The 25947-nt window shown below is 26.3% G+C and overlaps 4 protein-coding genes across 10 annotated transcripts; 2 read left to right on the top strand and 2 right to left on the bottom strand.

The window, feature by feature from the left end:
* Positions 1 to 1393: 1393 nt before the first annotated feature.
* On the bottom strand, positions 1394 to 4773 carry LOC114132704 (SRSF protein kinase 3). The gene is given in 5 exon segments (XM_027998236.2): positions 1394 to 1981; positions 1984 to 2283; positions 2710 to 3392; positions 4044 to 4352; positions 4422 to 4773. Coding segments are annotated over 4 exon segments (1755 nt in total). The 5' UTR covers positions 4340 to 4352; positions 4422 to 4773; the 3' UTR covers positions 1394 to 1505.
* LOC114132705 (putative glycerol kinase 5) lies at positions 3266 to 14192 on the top strand. 4 transcript variants are annotated; one of them, XM_050198033.1, is made up of 12 exons: positions 3266 to 3405; positions 10894 to 11022; positions 11492 to 11585; positions 11986 to 12155; positions 12271 to 12360; positions 12439 to 12762; positions 12837 to 12960; positions 13116 to 13220; positions 13295 to 13386; positions 13453 to 13616; positions 13699 to 13841; positions 13945 to 14192. In XM_050198033.1, the coding sequence occupies exons 2-12, from the start codon at positions 10927 to 10929 to the stop codon at positions 14079 to 14081; spliced, it is 1539 nt and encodes a 512-aa protein (XP_050053990.1). In that variant the 5' UTR covers positions 3266 to 3405; positions 10894 to 10926; the 3' UTR covers positions 14082 to 14192. The 4 variants fall into 4 exon arrangements, with proteins under 4 accessions (XP_050053990.1, XP_027854039.2, XP_027854038.2 ...); XM_027998238.2 differs by lacking the exon at positions 3266 to 3405 and adding an exon at positions 4927 to 5407; XM_027998237.2 differs by lacking the exon at positions 3266 to 3405 and adding an exon at positions 4928 to 5332.
* LOC114132706 (alpha-methylacyl-CoA racemase) lies at positions 14070 to 16808 on the bottom strand. 4 transcript variants are annotated; one of them, XM_050198035.1, is made up of 7 exons: positions 16450 to 16808; positions 15639 to 15748; positions 15390 to 15531; positions 15165 to 15308; positions 14845 to 15085; positions 14560 to 14770; positions 14070 to 14497 (listed from the first exon to the last, which is right to left on the bottom strand). In XM_050198035.1, the coding sequence occupies exons 2-7, from the start codon at positions 15744 to 15746 to the stop codon at positions 14207 to 14209; spliced, it is 1137 nt and encodes a 378-aa protein (XP_050053992.1). In that variant the 5' UTR covers positions 15747 to 15748; positions 16450 to 16808; the 3' UTR covers positions 14070 to 14206. The 4 variants fall into 4 exon arrangements, with proteins under 4 accessions (XP_050053992.1, XP_027854041.2, XP_050053991.1 ...); XM_027998240.2 differs by having other exon boundaries at positions 15639 to 15784; XM_050198034.1 differs by having other exon boundaries at positions 16277 to 16808.
* A 2101-nt stretch (positions 16809 to 18909) lies between these two features.
* Positions 18910 to 23804, top strand: LOC114132707 (WD repeat-containing protein 89). The gene is made up of 10 exons (XM_027998241.2): positions 18910 to 19216; positions 19297 to 19522; positions 19619 to 19741; positions 19814 to 19926; positions 19980 to 20155; positions 21894 to 22025; positions 22376 to 22519; positions 22582 to 22676; positions 22745 to 22853; positions 23573 to 23804. Exons 1-10 carry the CDS (start codon positions 19189 to 19191, stop codon positions 23723 to 23725), a joined length of 1299 nt encoding a protein of 432 aa, XP_027854042.2. The 5' UTR covers positions 18910 to 19188; the 3' UTR covers positions 23726 to 23804.
* The last annotated feature ends 2143 nt before the right edge of the window (positions 23805 to 25947 follow it).

Below are 25947 nucleotides of genomic sequence, written 5' to 3' on the forward strand. Positions count from 1 at the left end.
ACAACACTAGCGTAAAGTGAAATATTTAGAACGGAAAAAACAAAAAAATATAAGTGCTAGAGAAATTAATTAAAAAATTATGATGAATAGAATTTATTTAAAAAATATATTGCCTAACTTATAAAACTAGTAGACAAGATTAATAAGTCTTTTAAAGTATTGTAACCAACATTATAATTCAATATTCTTTTATAAATACTAGAATTACAATTTTGAAATTACTACTCACAAGTCACAATCTGAGTTTACTGTACCCATTAACCAAATATAATTTATTATAAAATTAATTATATTTTTAAAATAATAAAAAACAACAATTTTGTAATTTTCCTGCCAATAAATGAAACAACTATGAACATTCAAATTAAAAGGCAATATACAACAACTAGTTAATTGAAGAACATGCTAAAATATTAACCAATTATAATTTATTCTTAAAATAAATAGGCTCGTGTTATACAATTTTATTTACCCTTATAACAATAAAAAATAAAGGTAATCTTTATGATTATAGTTAGAATATACAAAAACAGGCCTATAACTTATATATTTTTGAAAATAAGTATAGAATATGGTGTTTTTTAATGTATTACAAATTATGATACGTAATTTTGACAGTTAATAGTAATAGTTACATATCAAGTTGGACAGTAAATAAAGATTTTTAGGTACATTAATTAATGTGTAAGAATTATCAATGATATTGTGAAACAAAAATAACTATAAATAATAATGTGTTACAATATAATGATAAAAATAAAATATTTTTAAACCCATAGGTATATACTATATTATTGTTTTTAAATGATTATAAAATCATTTTATACACAAAATAGTTTTATTCCCTTAAAATATATGATATAGGAATTGGGAACTCATTGTGTGATGTGTAATTAAGTAGCTTAAGTATGTTATTTTGACTAAATGTGTTAACCATTGGAGTGAATAGGAACAAAATTTAAAAAAACTCATTGAAAGTTTCAAGGTAAAACAAATTAATACTGAAATAAAAACCATAATGATTGTTCAAAGTAAAAAAATAATAATAATGCAGTGGGTGACAAACTTGTTATTGCAAGTAAATTTAAAATTAAACCTAATTCTTTGACTAATTTATTTAAAGTAATGTTTTAAGAATAAAGGAAAATAATAAACATGAATTGCAGTTATTTACATTCATTAATAACATGACTGTTTAATAAATTATTGGAATTATTTGTTTGCTTAAAAACATACTAAATAAAATCTGTTTTTTTTTTTTACTACAAATAAACCATTCAAACGTACAAATGTTGCTAAAATATCTTTCATAAATTATGTTTGAAATGACTATTTTAATATTATAAGTATTATTATTCTAAAAAATATATATTTAATACTTATTTACATGATATAAAATTCATATTTTGCTGAGGCTTTATTAGAAAATACAAACATAAAGTTCTACTACATAATAAAAATATATTTCAATTCTTACCAAGTACATGTTAACAGCAGAAGTATAATCAACATTTTAACCATTCATGTTGTAAACACTGAGCAGCTGTAGCTCTGGCATTTTGATCAAACTCTAACATTGGTAGTAGAAAACCAGTAAATGCCTTAGCATCACTTTCAGGCCATTTGTACTTTTCTCTTAGTACATCATACAAAAACCAGGGTTTCAAACTACTTATGTTGCGCAATTCTCCACGTTTATTGAAAAACTGAGGTGACTGCTTTCCTCCATCAATAACTTTTTTTGGAATCTTACCCAACAACTCTATAATATGAGCAATATGATCTTCATCTCTTGAATAAGCCTCACCCGAATGTGGTTCAAACAAATAATCGCCAGTTGCCAATTCGAATGCCATACATGCAACACTCCATATATCTGATGATGTACCATAACCGGCTCCAATTAATACTTCTAAAGAACGATACTGTCTAGTTTGAATATCTTCTGTAAAATGGCGATCTATCCAACATGCATTACCAAGTCGGCTACTTTTACATTTATATCACATATATTAAATGCTGGATCTTCTGAAGGATCATCACGAGATTTACTTCTAAACAAACGTTTTTTTGATAAAGGTTTATTATTTTTACTAGATTCCCCAGTTCCATTTTCATGTATTGTACTAGTTTCATCTGAATTATGATCATTCTCTGTATTAGATTCGTGAACTGGAGAATTTGCCACATTTGGATTAGTACTATCACTACTATAACCATTAGACAGAGATTCACTAGCATTTGCATCAACTGTTATTGATTCTTCAGTGGTTTTGACATTATCTGGAAATACAAAATAAAATTAATAGCTACAATAAACCATTTAAAAACATGTTTGTTTTTTAAGTATGTAGTCTGTGAAATAACATAATATTTTGAGCTAGGTTTTTAAAATAATAAAACATGTAATTTAATTTATATAAAAATATAATAAAATTGTATTTAACTAATACTTTTTAAATATGAACATAAAATATTAAATACGAATATAATTGACAATAAATTCAATTTTTCAATATTATAGACTATAGTATCTTGTTATGAACCGTGTGTATACTTTTGTACCATATGATACATTTAATTTTTAAATTGTAATCAAATAATTTGAACCAAATTTATCTTAAGGTAATGCAATACTAAAAATGCATAGTAATTATAATTTAAAAAATTATAAATAAGAATAAATATCCAACTATTGTTAATACATGCCTTTATTATTTTCACCACTAGATTCTTCATTTTTTTTGGATTCTAGTTCTTCTAATTGTTGCATATGCACTTTGAGAAGTTCAGATTGTCGTTTGACTTTCTTCTTCATTTTTTTTTTCTGATTTTTAGTCAAATTAGGTTTATTGAGATTACTTTTGGGTGCAGTACTACTAAATGATACAGGCAATTTTTGTCCAGTTTGATGAATCTCAGCTGCCTCTTTTGCCAAATTTTTTATGTATTTTTCATCGACACATATTAATACATTTTCTGGTTTAATGTCAGTGTGTATTATGTTACATTTTGTATGTAAATAATCTAAGCCTTCAAGTACCTGTTGTATAATACTCTTAACATTTTGTATTGGTATACCTGAGTAATCACTTTTAATAATCAACTTTAATAAATTATGACCAAGTACTTCAAATACCATACATATGTGATGACCATTAACACCACTAATTTTAAAATCATTCAATAACATGACTACTCGCTCCCGTTTTTTATCACTAGTATCAGAATCACGGACACTTTTCAAAAGTTTTATTTCATCTAAAGCAGTTTCAGTAAAATGAGATGCACTTTTTACTACTTTAAGCGCAACATAACGCTTGTCAGTAAAATCCCAACATAGCCAAACAGTTGAAAAATGGCCCCATCCAAGTTTTCTTAACACATGATATCTGTAAAAATACAGTAAGTAAAATTAATAATAAATCTTGTTTTTTTTTTTAATCTTATAAAGTTATAAATATCAAGGTAAATACTTTTAATAATTTTTTTCAAATAGTTTTTTTACCTAACTAATTATAATTAATATACAATAATATAAAGGTTTTAAACAGTACTACAATTTATAATAAACAAACTAGCTGATTGTTATCTGCTCTAAATAATGAAAGTATATCACATATTATAATTTGTTTAAACACAATTTAGCTACAAACACTTTTTATCAATAGATATTTACCCAATAGTAGTTTTCACACTATCAAAATTAGGTACATAGGTAAATATTATGATTGTAATTCTTCCTATGCTTCTTATATGTATAATAAAAATGTATCCAATGAAAGTAAAACTACCTATTATGTGAGGAGTTATAAAAGATTCAGCTTTTCCCTTTCCCTACGCTCGCCCCTAATTGTTAACAATTATAAATAATTGATGGAAATGTTTTTTTAGGTACAAAATAAGCAGTTTTTAGTAACATTGTTAGCAATAATTATTATAAAAGCTATAGCTTTATTATTCCCAGAATTTTGACTAGGTATAGTAGGTAGTGCCATTGGATTTGTGAGGTAAGAAATAAGAATCTCAAATGTCCATCTCACCTATTTTGAAATACATCTCCTATTTGTACGGGGTGATAACCACCCTTGCAATAATCGCTAGACTCTTCTTGTTCTTCTTCGTCTGAAGCGTACATCTCATCCGTGCCCTCATCAGACTCATTAGATGAAGAATCACTGTCCCTCTGATTCACATGGGACTTAGCCTTGTCTGAACCTTTGTTATTCGGTACGGAGGGCAGAGCAGTCTTGCGGTCTTCGTGTGGCTTTTTGGGTAATTTACGCCGTTTCTTTTTAGCCTGTATTGCCAATATCCGCCTGTTCGTGTCCTTGTTCATCGCCTGCTGTTCCCTGTGACAAAACGCCCAAACGTTTGTTTCAAAAACTTCGTCGGTCACTGCTGTTAAAAGAGACACTCACCGTGTGGTTGTCCAAGGGCTGCTGACGGACGCGTCGCGAAGACTTGACACGGCAGTGGATGCGAATGATCGAAGGAGCTACGGCTACGGTAGCTATCGAAATCGACGAAGAGCGTTCGGAACGAGCAAACGAGAGTTTTACGGTGTTTGGAAAGAGCTAGCAATTCGAGGATTTGGAAAACATTAAAACATAAATAAGTACAAAAAAAAAAGAAAAAACTAAAAGTGTATATATTAGATTGCGCAAAGGGGTCCAGGCTGCCGAGCACACGCAAGTATTGTATGTGATAATGAATGACGACAACGACTATAAAAATAAATGCAAGCTGAGTGAAGTCAGACTGCGCCGGTGTACACACTGTAAAAGTACAAACGCTTTTGATAACGATGACAACGACGACCACCACCGTCCCATCACATCAAACACTTTGCTTATCAGTTATCTGAGATTTTCGCGGACAATAATTATTATATAATGTTTTTATTTTAATAATAATAATAATAATAATAATAATACGTCGACGTTTGACGAAAAAATTTCCGAAATTTTCTTCCACGCGCGCACACACGTTAACGCGCACTACGGTATTATGTTTTCTACTCGCCCGGGCGGTTCGGTAGACGTTTACACCGAGTCTGACACTGGCCCGGTACGGCGGTCGCGCACAGTTTTCGCTTTGAACACATTATTTTGACTATTGTGAAGTCGCCTTTAAACCGATATACCGACGTCCGACAGTCTTCGCCGTGGCAATATAATATAATATCGTCATCGTTATTTTCGTTACCTAACTTTTTGTTTTTCACCGACCTCCTCGTTTCGCGTCCTGCAATGACGTCCGCGTGAGAAGACACCGGGTTGCGGAGGCGTACGATCATCGAAGGGTCGGTGACGGCGGAAACAGCATCAGAGTACGTTCTTTTCCGTGACCACCCCGTGTGACTGTTCTGCTTGTTTGTACAGTACTGCACATTAATGTGCCCAAGGTACAAGACATGAGACACGTAATAAATCGGCCAAACTCGTAGTTGCTTCCCGGCTGAAACATCATATTTGATATTCTATTAAAATAACTATCAAAATATCGCCCACAGAAATACCGTCATCGTAGGTAAATCCTCATTACGACGTATCTGTCGACTGCTGTCGGTGCAGTACTGCAGCTAATAGTTATGCGATTGTTCTAGGTCTACATCATTAAAATATTTATCATTGATCTCGCTAAAATATACATAAAATTTCAAAATTTTGTTGTATGATAACCGGCCACCCCCTCCATCTAGTACCTATTTATACGTATTATTTTGACGAATACTTCGATTTTGAATTTTGTATTCGTCATGTTTGATATTTCTTTTTATTTACCATTTATGATAATGTATCATGTATGTCCTATATCACGAATTATCATATACTTATATCATAACTCATAACACATTTTATATTTTTATATGCATTTAACACTGGGTGTGGGTATAAATTCAGAGTAAAAAAAACACGACTACTACAACAGTACTACAACGATTTGTAGACTGTCATTAATCATATTATAATACAAACTGTAGTGATTCAATAGACATCCATTTTTAACCAAAAATAATTATTATAAACGGTTATCAACGAATATGATTTTAAGGTTTTATTATAATGTTATATCATTAAAAAAAATAATAATAATTGAATAAACGGTCTAATATTTTCATTCTCAATACTTTTTGAGAACTGTTTTTCACTATTAAGGAATGGGCATAGCCAGACAGTTAACTTTTTTTACTTATTATTTATCGCTAGTTATATAATTATTATTAACCATCAATCACTTTTCCACCAATCATCACTACCCAATTGTATAATATTTCCAAGTTACGAGTGTTATTGTGATTATTAAATACCTACCAATATGCGTATTTTATACTATAATATAATATGTAATTTTATTAGCTAGGTAGGTATTGAGTTTTGATATTTTATTTGAGTGTCATCTTATTTAATGGAATGTTTTTATATGGTATCAACATATCAAATTAATATTAATATTGATTAATAATCAACAAATTACAACTGATGAATTATTTATAAGTTATGAATATTAAATATAAAATTATAAATACGTACTTCTTAAAATCATAATCTAATTACCAATCGACAATATTGGTAAATCCAATTTATTTCAGTTAACAAAAATTATAATGCAATGAGTACCTACCACGAAGACATAAATTTAGAAAGATAAAAGTCAATACCAACCTAGAGTCAATGATTATTTAAAATTATTCATTTAATAAGTATATTAAAATTTTGAATTATCTGTAATATCTGTAATATTAGAAATAACTTTTACCAGTTAGTGTATATTTGACCTTTTGAGTGACTTCGTTTATTAACCATTAAAGTATATTATGACGTATGTTGTATGTATCGTCCAAAGTTTTAAAGAGTTCTCACCACTAGTGAATCATAAATATTGTTATATACTTATATGTTAAAAATTTATCGTACAGATACAGATAAAATATTTAACTTTAAGTCTAATAATATTATTATATTATCTTTTTTAACCATATTTTTATATTCACCTCTTTCTTTTTGTAAATAATTTCTATCTAATATTGTACCCTTTATATTTCTCACAAATACTTAATTGTATTATAGTTTAAATAAAAAAAAGTTCAATAATAGCCAGTAGGTCAATTTATCTTAATATTAATGTTTAACAAGATTGGTTGCGGTGGTCGCAAACTCGCAAATTGACTATTCACGTGATCCGGATTTAATTAAAATATTGTATTAACATTTTAATAAATAATAAAAATTTATTTTGATGACAATTATATAAACAGTTAATGTACAACCAGATTTGTATGTTTACAACAGATGTAGTTACAGTTGGTTAAATGTTAGTGATGAGTTTTTTATTATTATTGTTAAATGTATATATTATATAGGTATAGTGAATTTACAAATTCAATTTGTAAAGAGCTAAATTAGGTTTGATAGGTTTGAAAGACATGTTGTATTGTTAGAAAGGAGTGTCCAATGAAAAAAAAAAAAAAAACCCGTTCTAATCATTTAAAAAAACTTGTGTTATAAATTATTATATGATAACCTATGTCTCGGGAGGAAAATGGTATATCTTGTTATGAAAATAATTCTTTTAAAGAGTTGTATAAGTTTATAACTCTTATTTATTTTTAGTTATAGATAATTTAAACAAATTCTACAATTAACTAAAATTAAATGAACTACAACACAAAAAATCTTATTAAGATGTAAATTCATCACAACTAATCACGATATGAACAAATTTGGCCCCATTTAACCCCGTACATAAATCTATAAACAATTGAAAATGAAAATTATAAGCTCGAAAATTATGGAAGATACGAAAAGTAAACTTTTAAGGTATTTTAAATATTATTCATAATAAAATAAAATAAACAAAACAATTGTGGTGAATATAATGTTATTTGTAGTTATACACAATTTACTTTAAAAAATGCCAATTTTTGACAATTTTTTTACTGTTTTGAATTTAATAAATTTATAATTTGTACAGTTCTGGTTTAATTGTTTACTATTTTAATAATTTATAGCACAATAAAATAGCTTTAAAATTTTGGCGATACACCAATAAAAATGCAGTAGGTCTAGTTAAGTTAAAAAAAAAAATTAATGGTCCATAACTGTTAAAATAAAATAACGACTTCATCACTCTCCATTAAAATTTTTTTTTTGTATAACTAAGATATAGTATCATAATATATGACCACAGAATATATTAAGTATGACTACGCGCGTTAGGCGATCACTTGTCCCGGGATACGTATAAACTATACCATTTTATTTATCATAAACATGTTTGTGAGAGTGAACTAAGCTTTCTCTACCCAAATTGTGCTTATACTTAGCACCTTGCAAATACATTTAAATTATTATAAAAGCCTAATAACTTTTCTTCGTACCCTCGGCATTCGAAAGTTGTGGAATTTTATTGGTATTTACTATTTCCTATTTCCTGCAAGGCTGTAAAAGCATAATAATTCATTGGTTATTTAACAAACCTACTCATACATATTATACCGCTATCCCTAAACATAATAAAGCAATGTTTATATTATTATGAGTTAAAACGGCAAATGGAAAAAAAAAACACTAAAATTAGTTTGATCAGAGAATAAATTAAATTTATTCTGTGGCACATAATGTAATATGAAATACGATGTTTATTGTATATAAATAATCAGTTGCTAAACAATAATCTTCCGCTTCGAAAGAGGATACACCAAATCAACATTTTATTGTTCATTTATCCTAATGCTACAAAACAAAATTGCACAATGCTAGGTGTATAATAAAATTAATAATACAATGAATAATGATTAGATATAATGAGGTATGGTTAGTATTATTATTTATTATATATTATAAAAGTGCCTATTGTGAATTCAAGTTAATATTTGAACATATAGGTACATAATATGCTTTTATAATGCTGCTTTTTGTTATATAATAGTCAAAGAAAAAAATTTTTTGACTAGATTGAGTACCTAATAATTTGTTTTAAACAATATAATCCCGAAAGTATTTAGGCTTGCAAAAATATTTAAGTGTTCTCTTTAATTTTGATTATAGGTCAATCAGATCTAATTTTAGACTGAAGCCTAGCTTATTACTGTTTGGATTTTCGGAATTCCGTGTCGGAGAAAAAGACAAAAATAATTGGCGCACATAATTTTCTTTATTTTATTGATGTAAACGCTATATTATGATTCTAATCCTTGGACTTTTACAATTTATTTTCCTAAAAACAAAAATTCAAACAAATCACTGATGGTCACAATGTTTTATACATTTTCACGTAATGTCAGTGATAAATCAATAAAAATACTAACTACATTATATAAAATGCGTAAACTAATTAAAAGTACATTTCTTAAGTCAAAATTCTCCCGGTGAGAAGATTCTTTATTTTGCTGGAACACCTGTCTTTTTTCTTAGTTTACGTTATACGTCACTTAATTCAGTTATTGTTCTAATATATTATATGAAACAGGGTTTGAGTCATAAATAGTTTTGATTTCATGACAAAAAAATCGTTTTTAAAAATATGAATGTTTGACAGTATTTCTCACTTTCTCTGTATATTATACTTGTTCCCAACTAGAACAATAAAATATTGGAAGACTTGAATTTTCAAAACAAACAGGTATTATACGTGATGTATTTATTGAAGTTTTTCTCTTTACATTGAACTTTAAAGGCACGTTAATTAATTAACATAGCTTATAAATATAATTATTAATATTTTATGTTTAGATATTTATATTTTATATTTTGAATTGTTATATATTTTTAAAACTAAATAATTAAAGGCATATTAATGCATTCTATATTATTCATGTGTTAGTTCACTCATAATTATTATAATATTAAAATGACATGTAAAACAAATAATGATGGAAAATTATTTTTATACATTCAAAAAGATGTTGTATTTACAGGTGAGTGATCATTAATTGAATCGGTTTGCCAAACAATCCATATACCTATCCCAATAATTAATAAGTATTTAGTTTCCGAAATAATAATAATTGACTTGCTGTCAAAGATTATAATTCGTAAATCATAAAATAAAAATAGATAATTTAATATTTTGTATTGTGGTATAAATGTATAATTATAATTATAATAATTACCTCATATAGCGGTTAACAAGATTTATCGTTGACGTGAATAAATAATATATACCTACTTAGGTTTAGCAATACGTCACAATAATATGATTGATGATGATGCAATCAAAAAGTACGAAATGATAATTTATTAGTAAATCAATTTAGATATTGTTACTTTGCCCTATTTAAGATAATATTATTTTTTATATAATAAAAAATAATTCAAAATGGTGAAACAATACGAGTTACATACTTATATGCAATATAATTATTTGTTGAAATAATATAACAATTATTTTTGACTAGTGCAGAGTAATTATTATAATTAATTCTGGATGTAATATAATTAAGTACCTATAAATAATTTTTTTTACAAATTTGAAAAGAATAAATAAAATGTAATTTTTATGTGTGATTTTTATCATGTGGGTTTAATAAAAGTATATATATCGTATATATTTAAGAAATATATGATATAAGAACATAAATTATAATAATATTTTCCTAGTTTTTTAAATACAATTTTAGATATGAATAAAATGCAGTGTTTAAATATATTTATTTTTTAAATTTAGTTAGCTAAATCACATTACTATAGTGAAATCTAAAAGACCATATAGCTTATATTAATTAAAATAGTATTTTATTGATTTTAATATCTCAATATATATTAATTACAAGTTATATGTTATGTGTAATAGAAAAATATTCTTTGTATGTTATTCAATTATTCAGTGAATGTTTATTTTTTAATATATTTAAAAACAATACTCTAATTCATATTTTTATTTAAATAGGTATAAAAGGCCACCATTAAAGTGATCAAAATCATGGATTATATTGCTGCTATTGATGTAGGAACAACTAATTTGAAATGCCAAATTTTTTCGCCAGATTTTCGTGTTATGGGATCTTCTATACAAAAAGTATGTATTTGTATATTAGTTTTATATTTATGATGTAGAATTTTGAATTTATATTGTGCAGATAGATAAAAAAATAATATATTGTACATGTTGTTAACTAAAATTAGTTTTAACTTTTAAGTGTTAGAAGGCTCCTATATAATTAATACATTTTATGTTTTTTTGATACCCTGCATTTTATTACTATTGTATAATATAATACCTATGTATTAATTATATATTAATATGTTATGTATACAATGAGCCTAAAAAGCTGTTTGGAAAGTAATAAGTAGTTTGTAAACTGGCTACCCCATTGCAAAGAGCCTAATCTTTTGTAAAAAAAACTATTTTTCCATGTAGCCTACAATATAATATATACTCATTATTTATTTTGCAATAGAATTTAAGATGAACATTACAAATGTTAAAGTTTTTTTTGTAATGTGTATACTATACAACTAATAATATGGATTTTAATTGTTTACAGATTAATATATTAAAACCTTTTCAAGGATGGGAAGAAATTAATCCAAGTGAACTACAAAATGGTGTAAAACAAGTATTACAAAATGCATTAAAAGGTTTTTAATAATATTAGTTGTTTATATTTTATTTTTAATAACAGCTTAATTGCTAGGTATTTAGTATAAAAAAAAAACTAAATTCAATTTTTACACAACTAATTAACCATATCTCGTATTTTTTTTTTTTTTAATATGTAAATAACCTTTATTTTTTCTATCTATATAACTCAATAATTATTATTCAATGGGGGGGGGGATAATACTATAATAACTTTTTAAGTTTCAAATCATTAATTTAAAATCTTTTTCTTTTGTTACAAAAATATTTTATTGATAATAATCCAAAAATTTAGTAAAAGTTTAATGGTATAAGAGTATAATTATTTATTAATAAATATATATTTTATTAGGTATAAAAAATAAAAATATTTAGTTTAATTTATGGATCTTTTAATAGATGCAGATCTCAAGTCCAATAATATAAAAAGCATAGGTTTGTCTACACAACGAAATACATTCATTACTTGGAATAAAAAAACTGGTGAACATTACCATAATTTTATTACATGGGGAGATTCACGATCAAATATAATAGTTAAGGAGTTGAATAAATCAATAACCTTCAAAGTAAGTACATCTAAATATTAACATGATGTATAAAATTGAATATAAATTTAACTAAAAAATTAATAAATAATAAGTAAACTATGATAATTAACTAAATTAATATTTTTATTTTTAGATAGTCAAATATATTTCAAAAATATTATATTTAATATTTGCATCAAAACAACTTAAAGTTGCAAAATCATTTACATTTTCAAACATACAAGTATAATAATTTAATATGTTATTATATTTTTAATGTACATTATACATTAAATACTAAATAGTATATTATTGTTTATAGATTTTGCCTAAACTTTTATGGTTATTACAAAATAATCGAAAATTCAGACAAGATATGAAGAATAATGACGTACAATTTGGCACATTAGATACTTGGTTATTATATCAAGCCAGCAATGGTAAATTACATGTGACTGACGTATCTTGTGCTAGTGCTACTGGATTGTTTAACTTGTTCACCATGTCTTGGATGCCTAATCTTGTGTTTCAATATTTCGGGATCACAAGTACTATACTTCCAAGTATTTGTGATTCAAACATATTAAAGTATTTAATAGATAACAATATAACTTGCAAAATCTCCAATATTACAATTGCATGCTCGGTGAGTTAACCTCTCTGTGTAATCATTAAACCATCCAATTATTAATTAATAAGACTAATGTTATAATAATATAGCTTGCTGATCAATCAGCATCACTGTACGGAACAGGTTCTTTCTCAAAATATACTGCCAAAGTTACAATGGGGACAGGAATGTTTCTAGATATAAACTGTGGTTCATTACCGGAAGTATGTTTAGGTCAGATAAAACATATTTTTTATTATTATTACCATTAGTTTTTAATATTTTTTAATAAGTTTTATGTCAACTTATAAAAACAAATTATCTGGAAATGTGTAAAAATCAATGGATATTTATTTTGTAACTAATACAGTACATATTTTTATAAATAGGTTATTTTCCATTAGTGGGTTGGACATTGAATGACGATATTTGTTTTTCATTGGAAGCAGTTGATTACAACAGTGGATCATTAATTCAACTTGCAAAATCCATTGGTAAAATGTGTATTTGAGAAGTTGAATATAATATATTGTGTAAAATACAATTATATTTTTCATTTTAAATACAGGTGGTTTCAATAATCCAAAAGAATTGAATACGTTAAAGCAAGGGAATGAATTTTCAACTGATAGTTTATTATTTGTATTACCTGAATCTGAGGTGATTAAGTGGTTCTGTGATTTAACACAAAAATATTGAAATTATATAACATCAATTATTTTTTAGCCATCCAAATCAATAAGAAGAGATTACAGTTTTATTGGTGTTACGACGTGTACTACAAAAACAGATATGGCATTATCTATTTTAGAATCTTTTGCATTTAGAATTAAAAAAATATTAGATAATTATCACAATGAAATGCCACAAATGAAATTGAATACTTTATGGTAAATACTTACATAATCAATACAACTTATATAATAACTTTTAATTTTGTAACTAATTTAAAATTGTACCATTATTTTATAGGGTTGATGGTGGTGTGTCTCGTAATGATTACATTTGTCAAACAATTGCTAATGTAACATCAACTACAGTTGTAAGAATGAAAAACAGTAATAGAACCGAAGTATCATGTTTAGGTGCAGCTTTCATGGCTGGACTGTCTTCTGGTATGTGCTGAAGTGGATTTATTTTTGCTTTGTTAATTAATATGTTAGGAAATGTTATATTTAAGTAACAAAATGTACATATAAATTATTTTTTTATTATTAGGTGTATGGAAAAATAAAAGAGAATTGGAGAATTTTAGAAACAGAACAGACCAAAAATTTGTTCCAGATAATAATGATTACTTTGCAAATGAATATAAATACATAAGATGGTTATATAACCAAAAATGTTTGTATTAAAAATACTAACTTTTTTATTTTTTTGTATTAAAACAAAACGAAACATGATATTATGTACAATCTCAAAAAATAAAACTGTTTAATACATAAAAATATGATGACAAAAGCTTACTTTCTAGCAAAAACTATAACCTGGATTTTGAGTCTTCAAATATAGTATTATTTTGAAATAGTTTGGTGATTTCCATTTGTGTATATCCAATACTTTCAAGAATTTCCCTTGTATTTTGTCCACTAACTGCAATCGGTTTGTTTGAACTTGAAACACCAGGAGTGGCACTTAGTTTCGGTGCTGGAACAGGCACCACAACATTATTTTTCCTCATAAATGAATTTCTAGTTGCATTATGAGGATGCTGGTCAACTTCGTCTAGCTCTAACACAGGAGTTACACAAGCATCTTTTGAATCAAAAATCTAAAATCAACCAAATTTTTTTTTAATTACATTTCAATAAAAACTAAGAATATTTTACTTGCATTGCTCCATTCTTCTCGTGTTTTCTCTTTAAATTTGTTTGCAATAATTTCTCTATTGCTTTGAAAATTATCCATCTGTTCAACTTCATCGATATTTAATCCTAATCCTTCAATAAACTCTCGATAAAATGCTGGTTCTAATGCACCAACAGCCATCCATTTACCATCTTTGGTTTCGTATGTATCATAAAAGTGCATTCCTCCATCCAGTCTGATTAAAATTTAAAACTATAATACTGAGCATAATAGTATAAACATAAATTTAATTTCAATAAGTCTACTAACAAATTCTCTCCTTTAGATTTCCCCCAAATCATTGAATCTTGTGAACACATCAACCAACTTCCAACATAAGACATACCTTCAGTTATGTTGGCTTCAACCACTTGACCTTTTCCACTTTTGTATCTTTCTATGACTGCCATTAAAATTCCCATTACACATACCATACTACCACCCGCAAACTCAGAAAAATTTACAGGTGGAACAGGTTTTGCATTTTTAGAACCATACAATGACAACAACCCTTTTAATTTTTAATATTAAAATGTTGTTAAAAATAATGAAGTGCATTAATCATTAGGTATTAATAATTTAAAAAAAACCTGATATAGCTAAATAATTTATATCGTGACCAGCTCTCTGTGCATATTGTCCATGTGAACCATATCCATTCAATCGAGCATATATTAAACGTGGATTTTTGGCCATCATTACATTAGGGCCTAATCCTAGTTTTTCCATTACACCTTATTTTTAAAATGTTTAATAATTAATTTTTTAATTTTATTATTTTATATGTGTAGCTAAAATTAATTAGCTGTTCTTACCAGGTCTAAATGGCTCAAGTAAAATGTCAGCATTAGCTATTAACTTCTGTGTAATCTCAATACCTTCTGGATGTTTTAAATTGATACCTATAGACTTTTTACCACCATTTAAAAAGCTTGTAAATTCAAACATTACATTTCTCTACAAAACAAACAAAAATAGTTTTTCAAAAAAGTACCTACCTATATCAGTATAAATCTTCTCTTAGGAATTGGGATAATTAAATAATATTGCTATTAAGTACTCACTTTTTGAATAATAGTTACATTAGCTCCAAAATCTGATAATACAGTTCCAACAAAAGGTACTGGTGCTAATCCAGAAAATTCTAAGACATTTAATCCTTTTAACGGCATACCTATTGATTTAATATCAAAATAGTCTTGATAAATAACTAAAATATAATAATAGCAAGATTTATACTCATTCTACAGACGTTAAAAATAGTGCTTTATATCCATATATTTTACAATTGTACCTATGCGATTTCTCTACTTATAAGGCTGTATGCTTAAATTATATACATAATAAACAATATACCTAATATGAATTAATTATTCGTTATCAACTCTAGGTCAAAGAAGGACAGGATATTCTTTTTTTTTTACTGTTGTTCAAATATCTTTGAATTAAAAATAAGAAATATGCCATGTAATTTATTCAACTCTAGCAATAATATTATACTTAATTATTACATAATTAATAATTTATAATAAAACATAATATATTAGCAATTCATAAATGTTTGAATAACCTAATGAATGAACTGGATGGTCAAATGATTACATTACTAGTGTGAAAATGTTTAATTATAGAAATAAAAAAATAAAGATATTACCCAAATAGTAGGTAGGTACACTATATTAAAAAAAAATTAAGAACTTACTAGATTAAAGATTTTATAGGGGGGGAGGATCATTGACCTTAAAACTGTATAGTGTAATAGTATAGGTATATGCACGATAAAGTAAATTAATTTAAAAAATATTATTTTGTTACGCGTCTATGGACAAGGGACATTAATAAAAGTAAGAATAATTTTAAAAACAAAAAACGCACTGAACGTAAACTCGATAGTCGTAAGTCGATACACTAATGCAGCAACAGAATTGAGTATTTGAGTAACAACAAATCAGTGAGTACTGAGTACTGGGTAGTCGATGAGCATTGGGCAACCAGCTTATACAACAGCGGACGTGATTACATGATTTAAGTCTTAAAATAATGTATAATTATAAATAACAATACAATTTAAGACGTTGCATTTTATGTACACCTAAAATAGTTAAATCACGGTAGCAGACAATTTATCCGTAAGACCGTATTAAATTAAAAATATTTATAAGTTGATAAATAAGATTTTTCCATTCCAATTCTGAATACGGTTATCTTATATCTACTATTTAAAAGAAAAGAATAGAACAATAGTGACTATAATGAAGTTCTAAATTATGTGTCTGCTGTCCAGTAGATAAACCAAACGTGATAAGGACGGACGATAGCGGCATAGCGCTCTATTTAGCTAAAAAAAACGCGCCTTTGCTAATACCCCTAGGGTGATGTGAAAATTTAGCAGTCTTGAATCACGTCCTGTCATCAATAATTATTGAATGAGGATAACAATGTGGATCGACAAAAGATCATTAAACAACACAACTACTTATAATAATAATAAGTAATATTTCATTATACCTAACTTAAACACACAACTATATAATGATGCATTGTCACATTGCGATGCGTTTTTTTATTTTATTTATACGTTTAAATATTTAATAATGTAGCTTTTTATTACACAAAAGTCTTGACTTTTTGGAGTATTGGAGTAAATAATCTTCCATATTATTGTGTTTGATGTGAATTTTGAATCAATTAAAATTATATACATTGTTTCTTATTGTTAAATATTTTACTACCTTAGTAAAAAGTTTTTAGAGGTTGGAGGGTTTTCCAATTTCCGCTTCCTATTTAGTTATGTCGTTTTCTATTTTTGATACCCCCTTTCAGAAATCATGTCTACGCCACTGACTAAATAAAAAATTGAATTTTAAAATGTAAAATGTATTCACTTCACACATATTATGTATTTATGTACAAAGTCTAAGTATGTGTGAATACATTTAATTATCCATGAAAGTGGTGCTTGAGCAGTTTTAGATATGTGATAGTCGCCACTGGTAAATGTAACTTTCGAATTACATATAATATGTTATGAATGACGGACAATTTCCCCCCGGACATTTCCCCTCTCCCCGACTGTTTTTGGCGTAGTAGGACATTTCCCCCCCAACATATTTTCGATGCGGATATTCCCCCCCCCCATTTTTTTTAAAGTTTATTATTTAATATTTAATAAGAAATTATTTTTTTCCAGTAAAATATAATTTTTTTTTTTATAAATATAATCAATTATACCTACTATAATTACCTATTATAGTAGATGTATATTTTTGATCAATTCAACTACTTGAAACAATAAAATAATAGTAATATTATATTTAAAAGATTGTCTAAATTGTCTAAATAAAAAAATAATAGTACTAGCATATTGTATTATTCGCTACTCGCTAGTAACTTTAAAATTTAAAATTGTATCTAAAACCCAATCAATTGCTGGACTGTCAAAAACTATTTTATTATTTGATTTAGACTATTAAGATAAGATTATTCTACAATCTTATATCTTCATGAGCAAAGGTTTTGAACTTTTGTATAAAAATTGTTCAAAGCAGTTTTAGTCATTTAGTAGTGGTTTAGTGGTTGTAACCCCGAACTCGTAATTCGTAAAGTGAAAAATATACAAAATAAAAATCGTTAGAATTACGCGGCAAAGCCGATTTACATCTATATTTACTAAGTAGGTAGTAAATAATTTTGTGTAAAAGTAAAGACAGTAGCAGATTTTTAAAATTTTTCTGGGGGGTCCTGTCTCCTGTACTCCTGTGTTATATTATACAGTGTTTATGTATGTATATTAAGAGTCAAACTCTGTATATGCATTATGCATTATAATATTATATATCTATATGTATATAACAGTGTCAGACACTGAGTGTCTGCCCCCCCCCCCCGTAAATCCACCACTGTGTAAAGCTATTATAAAATATAAGTATACTGTATAACCATGGTTGAAATATAATATGTATATATGTATATTTCAACCATGAGTATAACTTTAAATTGCTAATAACAAATTGGTTAGTGGTTAAAAATGTATTTTTGAAAAAAAAAATTAGTAGAGAGCCTATTCAAAGATACTTAAATATGTACATTAAAAATATTATACAATAATATTAATAAAAATAATATTGTACAATAACATTATAAATACATTTGAATAAAATAATTAATATAGTTTGAAATTGGAACATAATAAAATTGGAATTAGCTTGTAGGTAGCGGTAGAAAATTGGTCATTGGAACAAATTGACTTTGGAACAACTATTTTTTGGAACTAAAGGTAGTCCAAAAGGTGATGTAATAGCCTAGAACATGTAAACATTTTTATATATTATCTGTGGTAAACATCAAACACACGTGGTTTTTAAAGTTTAATGCTTATCGCTTTCAAATTTTAAATTACAAATATCAATATTTTACCATAGTCCATAATAGAATAATACACAGTAGTACAGTACTACAACAGTACAATTACTTTTCATCGTGCCATCATCTACATCACACATTCACACATTTATTCTAATACTGTATAACACAACATTTGTTTTATATTTTAGCGAACGAATCATCTTATTACTTTTAAATTATACGCAGTACTTACAGTTTTTTATTGTTACAATGACTTTACAATTTATAACAGATACCGGTTAGTAAGAATATATTACTGTTTTTGTAAATACGTTGTATATCAAATCTACTGAACGCTAATAATTGTTTTTTACTTAGATTCATCTGATTCGAGTTCAGAAAACGGAGAAAATTCGGGTAATTCGAGTTTTAATGACGAAGACAGTTTGGATGAAGATGAAGTTATCGACATTCATGAAGAACCAGTGTTTGATAGCTCTAAAGAAATACATTATAAAGTTAAATACAAACAGACTTTTGAAGAATCCATTAGCTCAAATGAAGACGATGAAATTTATGTTTTGAATTTAGATGCACAAAAAAGGTATTCAAATTTTTACCTGACCATATTATATATGGTTATTTATGTACACTAAAATGTATGATGTTAAATTTTTTATATGAAATTTTTATTTTGTAGTGGACAAACACTAAGAGTAGCAACAGCACTTTCCAATTTTACTTGTAATGTCTATGATATTGATGCAGGGGTCAAGTCTAATACAACATACTTGAAGCATGAAAAAAAAATAGTTGATGTCAAGTAAAATTATAATTGTCACTTATTTGTTAAGTTATGACCAATATTCAACCAATTTATTTTCTTGTATTTTAGATTTGGTTCTAGTAGTACTCAGTTATCGTCCATTGTTTACACAGGGTCTGAGGACGGAACTATTAAACTTTGGGATTTACGCTTAAAAGAAAAATGTGTTTCTGTTTTTAAAGGTAAAAGACTGAAAAATATTAGAGTACCTATATTTTAAGTTTATTTATTTTAGATGATACTGATGCTGAACTGAAACCATTGTCGTGTTTTGATGTATCTTGTGATGGAAGATTCTTAGTTGCCGGAACAGAAGTATTTAAAGATGATGCTTTCTTATTATTTTGGGATATTCGTACTTCTAATCTACTTGGTGGTTATTGGGATACTCACCAAGAAGATATAACACAGGTGAATATACTGTATATATATGTGTATATTATGTGCAGTAACATGTTAAAGTTGAAATAAATAATTTTCTCTGGTGGCATTTGTTGAAGGCCAAAACAAAGTTTTATAAATTTATAATTTATAATAATTTTTAGGAAGACTCATTGGGTTTTGATAACTATGGATAATAATACATTAACATGCATGGTGCACACTATAGTATTTTTTATGTTTTATTGTATTATAAATATATGTTAATTGCATTTTATATTTAAACTACTTGTTTGAGAAATGACACAAGTCAAAGAATTTTGAAAATTAAAAGAATGTATAGATTGTGTTCTCTATGGATAGACACATCATGGGTGATATTTAAAAAAATATGTATCTTTAATTTTAAAATGGTGGGACCACCATTGTGAATAATTAGTATAAAAGAAAAATAACACAAATATTGAACTTAATTATACCTAAATAATACTTTTCTAAAAATATATAGAAGTTTGCTATTTTTATTATACTAATGAAATAAATTAAAATTAAATTTAGTATTAAAAATATTAATAATCATTAAAATTAATTTATTGCTGTAATCTAATACTCCTTTTTGACTTATCATTAAAGAAAAATTAAAATAATATTTTAACATTATTATTTTATTGGTTTAATTGAGGTTGACTACACATATTTGAATATAAACATAAATCCTATATGAACCTACAGTAATTGAGTTATGCATTTACGCCAAACAGAATATTGTGTATTGTAGAAACGACTTAAGTCCAGAAATTGTATTTAATGGAGTCAAAACAGTTGTTTTTTTTTTCATAGTTTATTTTGCCAAATTCTTTTCATTAGACCTCTCGTTTTATCCACCATTTATTACTGATAATGTATAATCAGTTGTTTAATTTTTTCTTCTAATGACCTTTTATTAACATATTTATATTTCTCAAATAAATGGTTCATTTACAGTTTAAAATATTATTTTTCATATTACCTAGTATTTATTGTAATTTTTAGTACACTTTCATCTCACCATGTCCAATTGATAAACTTACATATTTTTTAACAATTTTATTTAGTAGTTTATATTTTATTATTTTTTTTTTGTAATGAAAGATTATTAAAATTAAATTGAAGTTGTTTTCAAAATAGATTTTTTTTTAAATGTATTTATGATGAGTAAAAATTGTAGTAAAGGACAGATGACATTTTAAAATCTGATTCCTAATGGAATATTTGTAAGAATGCTACACCAACATGGGCAACATGTGTTATTTTTGTCTTAAAAACATCCAACCTAACAAATGTTTCATTCAGTAGAACTAATTGTGTATTGTTAGTTTTTATATAGTAAATTAATCTACGATTAAATTTAAAGATAAGAACACCTCTTATCCTCAAGTTATGACTTTTTTTGATATTGTAATTTTTAATCTAGACATGATAATTTTTAACTTGGATTATTAATAGGACTCATGTTTTGCTTAAAAATTAAAGTATCAAAAGAGTTAAAACTTTAACAAAAATAATGATCTTACCTTTAAATTTAATTATAAGTTAATTTACTTTTACTATTAAAGCTAACAAATTACAATTGGTTACACTAAATGCAAATTTGATGTTGGATGTTTGTAAAATGGAGATGACGTCATGTGTCATATTGTTGTAGCATCCGCTTAATACAGCATTATATGTATTAGTACAATATTATACCATTAACATACTATTTATTTTAAACTTTTAATTTTTTTAGGTGAAATTTCATCCTACTGAAGACAAAACTGTAATTAGTGGATCTACTGATGGTATTATCAACTTATTTGATGTTACTCAAACCACTGAGCAAGATGCTCTTCAATCAAGCTTCAATACAAACTCATCTATTGTGAGTCAAATAATTAGTTAATAGTTCTATAAATATATTATTTTATATAATTGAGTGTCAAGTAAGATTGAAAGTAAAGTAAGTTGGTACATCTTAAAAATTAAATATTTTTTAAGTGTTCAACATTACTTGATTAAAGCCACATTCCCACAACTGGTGTTCTTCAAAGGAACGGCCAATATTACTTGTATTACTTGTCAAGTACGCCAGTCGTGTGAACACCGTAATTGTGCATTGGTCAAATGTAAAATTATTGGCGTATTTGGCAAGTATCCCAGTCGTGGGAATACGGCTTAAATTAATTAAGTGTATAATTTCATTATTTTATACATAAATACTTTTTTTTAAAGGCACTATTGAGTTGGTTTAAAAATAAAAATGATGATTCAATCATATCTTGTGTTACACATACAGAGGATGTACAATTATGGCATACAACAGATTCTTCTCCATATAGTATTATTCCCAGAGAAACAATTAGTAGTTCAATGAATGTAAGTCAACATCTTTTCTTCTAATTTTACATTTTAATCAATATACAATTTATTACTTTTAGATAAAACCTGATTTATTCAGTCAAATAATCAACTGTCATCAAACAAATGAAAATGGAAATATTATGTTGCTAGTTGGAAATGATAATAGCAGAGGGTAAAACATATATACTTGTACTATACATAATTATATCCTGTTATTTAATATAATTTTTTCATGTATAGAGAACATTTGCAATCACTTGATATAATAAATGATGGTCCTGAACTGTCACCTAGAACTTTATTCAAAAATAATAAACAAATTGTTAGATGCAGTTGGTATGATTATAAAGTAAGTTAAAATATCTGTAAATATAAAATATTATTATACTTGATAGCAATACATTTAAAATCGATACCTTCAATTTTTAAATTTTCAATTAATTTATATTTAAATGATAATCCATCAAATAATGCCACATGTTAGTTATATTTATCACTAAACCTTATAATAATAGACAGGAACTACCCATAATAGCAGCATTGGAAGAACTGTGTTAACATTTATTGAGTAATTTAGCCAGTCTTGACAAGTGCGTTTTGTCCATCATTATCGAATATAGAGTATAGACAAGCAATTCCTGATTTAAACTAAAGGTGCCGTCTTTTGGACCAAATTTAGTTGCAGTAATCTGCTGTGAATACTACAAAAAACATATATAATAAAAATAAATTACTTTTTCATTGATAATCAATTTAAAGCTTATTTATCTTGGTAAAAAATATCAGACAAGTAAAAATAACTGACAAGGCATCCCAAGAAACTGAGCGTTTAATGTTATTCATAATTGGTCTCTTAAATTCTATTGAAACATTAAATTAATCAATTTAACATGTAACCTGGCACAAGTATAAATAAGCTTAAAAAACGTTGACAGGTATATTTTATTAACTTTTATGACGCACACATTTTTCATTATAAGTTTTGTATATTTGTTAGTAATTTTTACCCATAATATGTATTAAAAAAATTTACTAGTTTCACTAATATATGTATATTTTTCATTACAGTGTGGTATAATGGTTACTGGTGGTGAAGCTGGTATACTAAATGTTTGGGTTCCAAGTGATGATGAAAATAACTCAGTTGATAATACTGGTAAATGTACATTAAAAGAATTGCCAAAAGTAAGCCTGAAAAATCATTCTTCCAAACCATATTAGTTTGGTTTAAGACATTTTTAATTTTAGATTATTAAAAAATATGTTTTCTGTGTTATAATAAACAGTATGCACTATAAAATATTTTTAAATTTATTTATTACCTATCATCTTAAAATCATTAAAATCTTCAACTAATCAGTACTATTTTATTTATTAAAAGTACTGTTTCATTAGTTTTAATATTATCAGTATGATTTAATCCTTACTATTAAAATAAACTAAAATTTGAAATCTGTTTAGATAAATGTAAAATAGGTAATAAATGTTTTAAGTAATAATTTAAATACTTTTGTTTTTATATTATGCCATACTATTGAATTCTTTCTCAAATACTTTTATTCTTAAATTTCAATGTAAAAAACTGTTAACAATGAAGACAAATATTTTAAATCCTTTTTCTAAAATTAAAAACAATAAATGATGAAGCAAAAATCTTTTATAAAAGATTCCATAGCCGGCTAAATAATCATCCAAATCCTTTAATAAAAAAATTAGCCATCCCTACAATACTTGGTAATCCTCCGAAACGTTTGAAGCGTAAATTGGTGTCGTGATCTCTTAAAATTAAATTAATATCAAGTTAACAGAAAGTGTTATCAATGGGTGGCTTCTTTCAACAAAAATTCATGTTTTTATAACTTTTATCACATATTCTTATTGTGTCTAATATAATAGATACAGATTGTTTATTACTTGTAAAAATAAAATAAAAAAAAAAAAAAATCCTTTTTCTTTTTTTTTTTTCATTTATTGATAATGTACTAATTATTTAAAAATATTAATAAAATGCAACAATGTTTTATTTTTATTATACTGCTTAAAGTCTAAAATAAGTGACTCATGAAGTATAATTTATGGGTTATGGTCAATAAATTTAACAGCTATTTATTTATGTAGCATAGACAACTAGCTAGGACTAGACAAATTATTTTATTTCTATACATTTTTTTAAACTTAAATAGTTATAAAAAACAAAGGAGAAGAACGTAAGTAATCTTCTGCAGTAGGTGTTAATTATAAATATTGACGGTATATTGTATGTGCTAAATTTTAATTCAATAATAAAAAATTGTATATTTGTGTATGAATAATGAATCTGGGTTAAGACAGTCTGTCAGCCTGTATTACTAAGTATATTTTATCATATTTGATATTGGTACTAAAGTAATTAATTTTACTAAAAGTAATACAGTAAGTTTAAGATTTGCATGATGTATTGCATTTGTTATGTTAATATTGAGTTTTTAATGTTAAATTCTAAACATACGAATAAAAAATTATAGTATATATATTTGGTGAAAATTTTAAGTATCTACAATTGTTGGTTTTTGAGTTAGGTACACCAAATAAACAAAACTGATAGTGGTTTATCATGAAAATTCCAGTTTTTCCTTGTTTCTTTACTATTTTTCATTGTGATTTTGAAAAATACTTTATATTTTTAATTCCCAAATCCCAAGTACAAATAGATCCAATTTGCTATCAAAAACCACCTTCAAAGTGGAAAATTGAAAAATTATTTCCATTTTCAACATACTAAGAAAAACAACATGGGTACATAATAAAATTAATACGTGCATCGCATCACTAAAAATCTAAAAAAATAAAATATTGATGATAAAAACATACTTATGATTTACAATGAAGGTAAAGCGTATTTATATTAATAATTAATAATTGTGATTTGTGATATACATCAAATACTTAAATAATCTATTGTTTTCATGGGTGTTTTACTTCTGTCGTCGTGTGATTATCTGAATATTTATAATCGCAAACCACGGTAAGTAATCATACTTATAACACTTTTTAGTATTGTATATTACTCGTATTATATATTAGTAGGTAGTCTAAAGACCTGCAAGGACAGGGACGGTTCCGGCCTGATCCTCAAAAAGCCTGGCCCTAAGCGGCTAAGCCTAACTTGACCGAGCTAGGCTTTAAAAAAAAATAAAAAGGGCTGGACCGGGCTTTTTCTTATACAACTTTTCGGGCTGGGCTGGACTTAAACCAAGGTTGGATCTGGCTTTTTAAGAATATTTTACATCTCGTATGGGCATTTTTTGGTTTTTTTTTTGTATGACAACAGACAACCATTATTTAAAATTATGATGATAGATTTATAATAGTACGTATTATTGTAACGTCTATAACTATAGAATGGAAACATTGAAAACCATTCCGAACCGCGTTAACCTCAATTTAACACATCGTATATATAT

This window comes from Aphis gossypii, chromosome 1 (genome assembly GCF_020184175.1).
Source record: "Aphis gossypii isolate Hap1 chromosome 1, ASM2018417v2, whole genome shotgun sequence".
NCBI classification, from domain to species: domain Eukaryota; kingdom Metazoa; phylum Arthropoda; class Insecta; order Hemiptera; family Aphididae; genus Aphis; species Aphis gossypii.

What these genes read in the sequence shown, in the direction of transcription:
- LOC114132705 (XM_050198033.1), top strand. Translation starts at nt 10,927, where the DNA reads ATGGATTATATTGCTGCTATTGATGTAGGAACAACTAATTTGAAATGC. An exon ending in ATTACAAAATGCATTAAAAG is followed by an intron (nt 11,586 to 11,985) that starts GTTTTTAATAAT and finishes ATCTTTTAATAG; the next exon opens with ATGCAGATCTCAAGTCCAAT. An exon ending in TTACATTTTCAAACATACAA is followed by an intron (nt 12,361 to 12,438) that starts GTATAATAATTT and finishes TATTGTTTATAG; the next exon opens with ATTTTGCCTAAACTTTTATG.
- LOC114132706 (XM_050198035.1), bottom strand. Translation starts at nt 15,746, where the DNA reads ATGCCGTTAAAAGGATTAAATGTCTTAGAATTTTCTGGATTAGCACCA. An exon ending in AAATTATTTAGCTATATCAG is followed by an intron (nt 15,086 to 15,164) that starts GTTTTTTTTAAA and finishes AAAAATTAAAAG; the next exon opens with GGTTGTTGTCATTGTATGGT. An exon ending in CACGAGAAGAATGGAGCAAT is followed by an intron (nt 14,498 to 14,559) that starts GCAAGTAAAATA and finishes GGTTGATTTTAG; the next exon opens with ATTTTTGATTCAAAAGATGC.
- LOC114132707 (XM_027998241.2), top strand. Translation starts at nt 19,189, where the DNA reads ATGACTTTACAATTTATAACAGATACCG. An exon ending in ACAATTTATAACAGATACCG is followed by an intron (nt 19,217 to 19,296) that starts GTTAGTAAGAAT and finishes TTTTTTACTTAG; the next exon opens with ATTCATCTGATTCGAGTTCA. An exon ending in CAATTAGTAGTTCAATGAAT is followed by an intron (nt 22,520 to 22,581) that starts GTAAGTCAACAT and finishes TATTACTTTTAG; the next exon opens with ATAAAACCTGATTTATTCAG.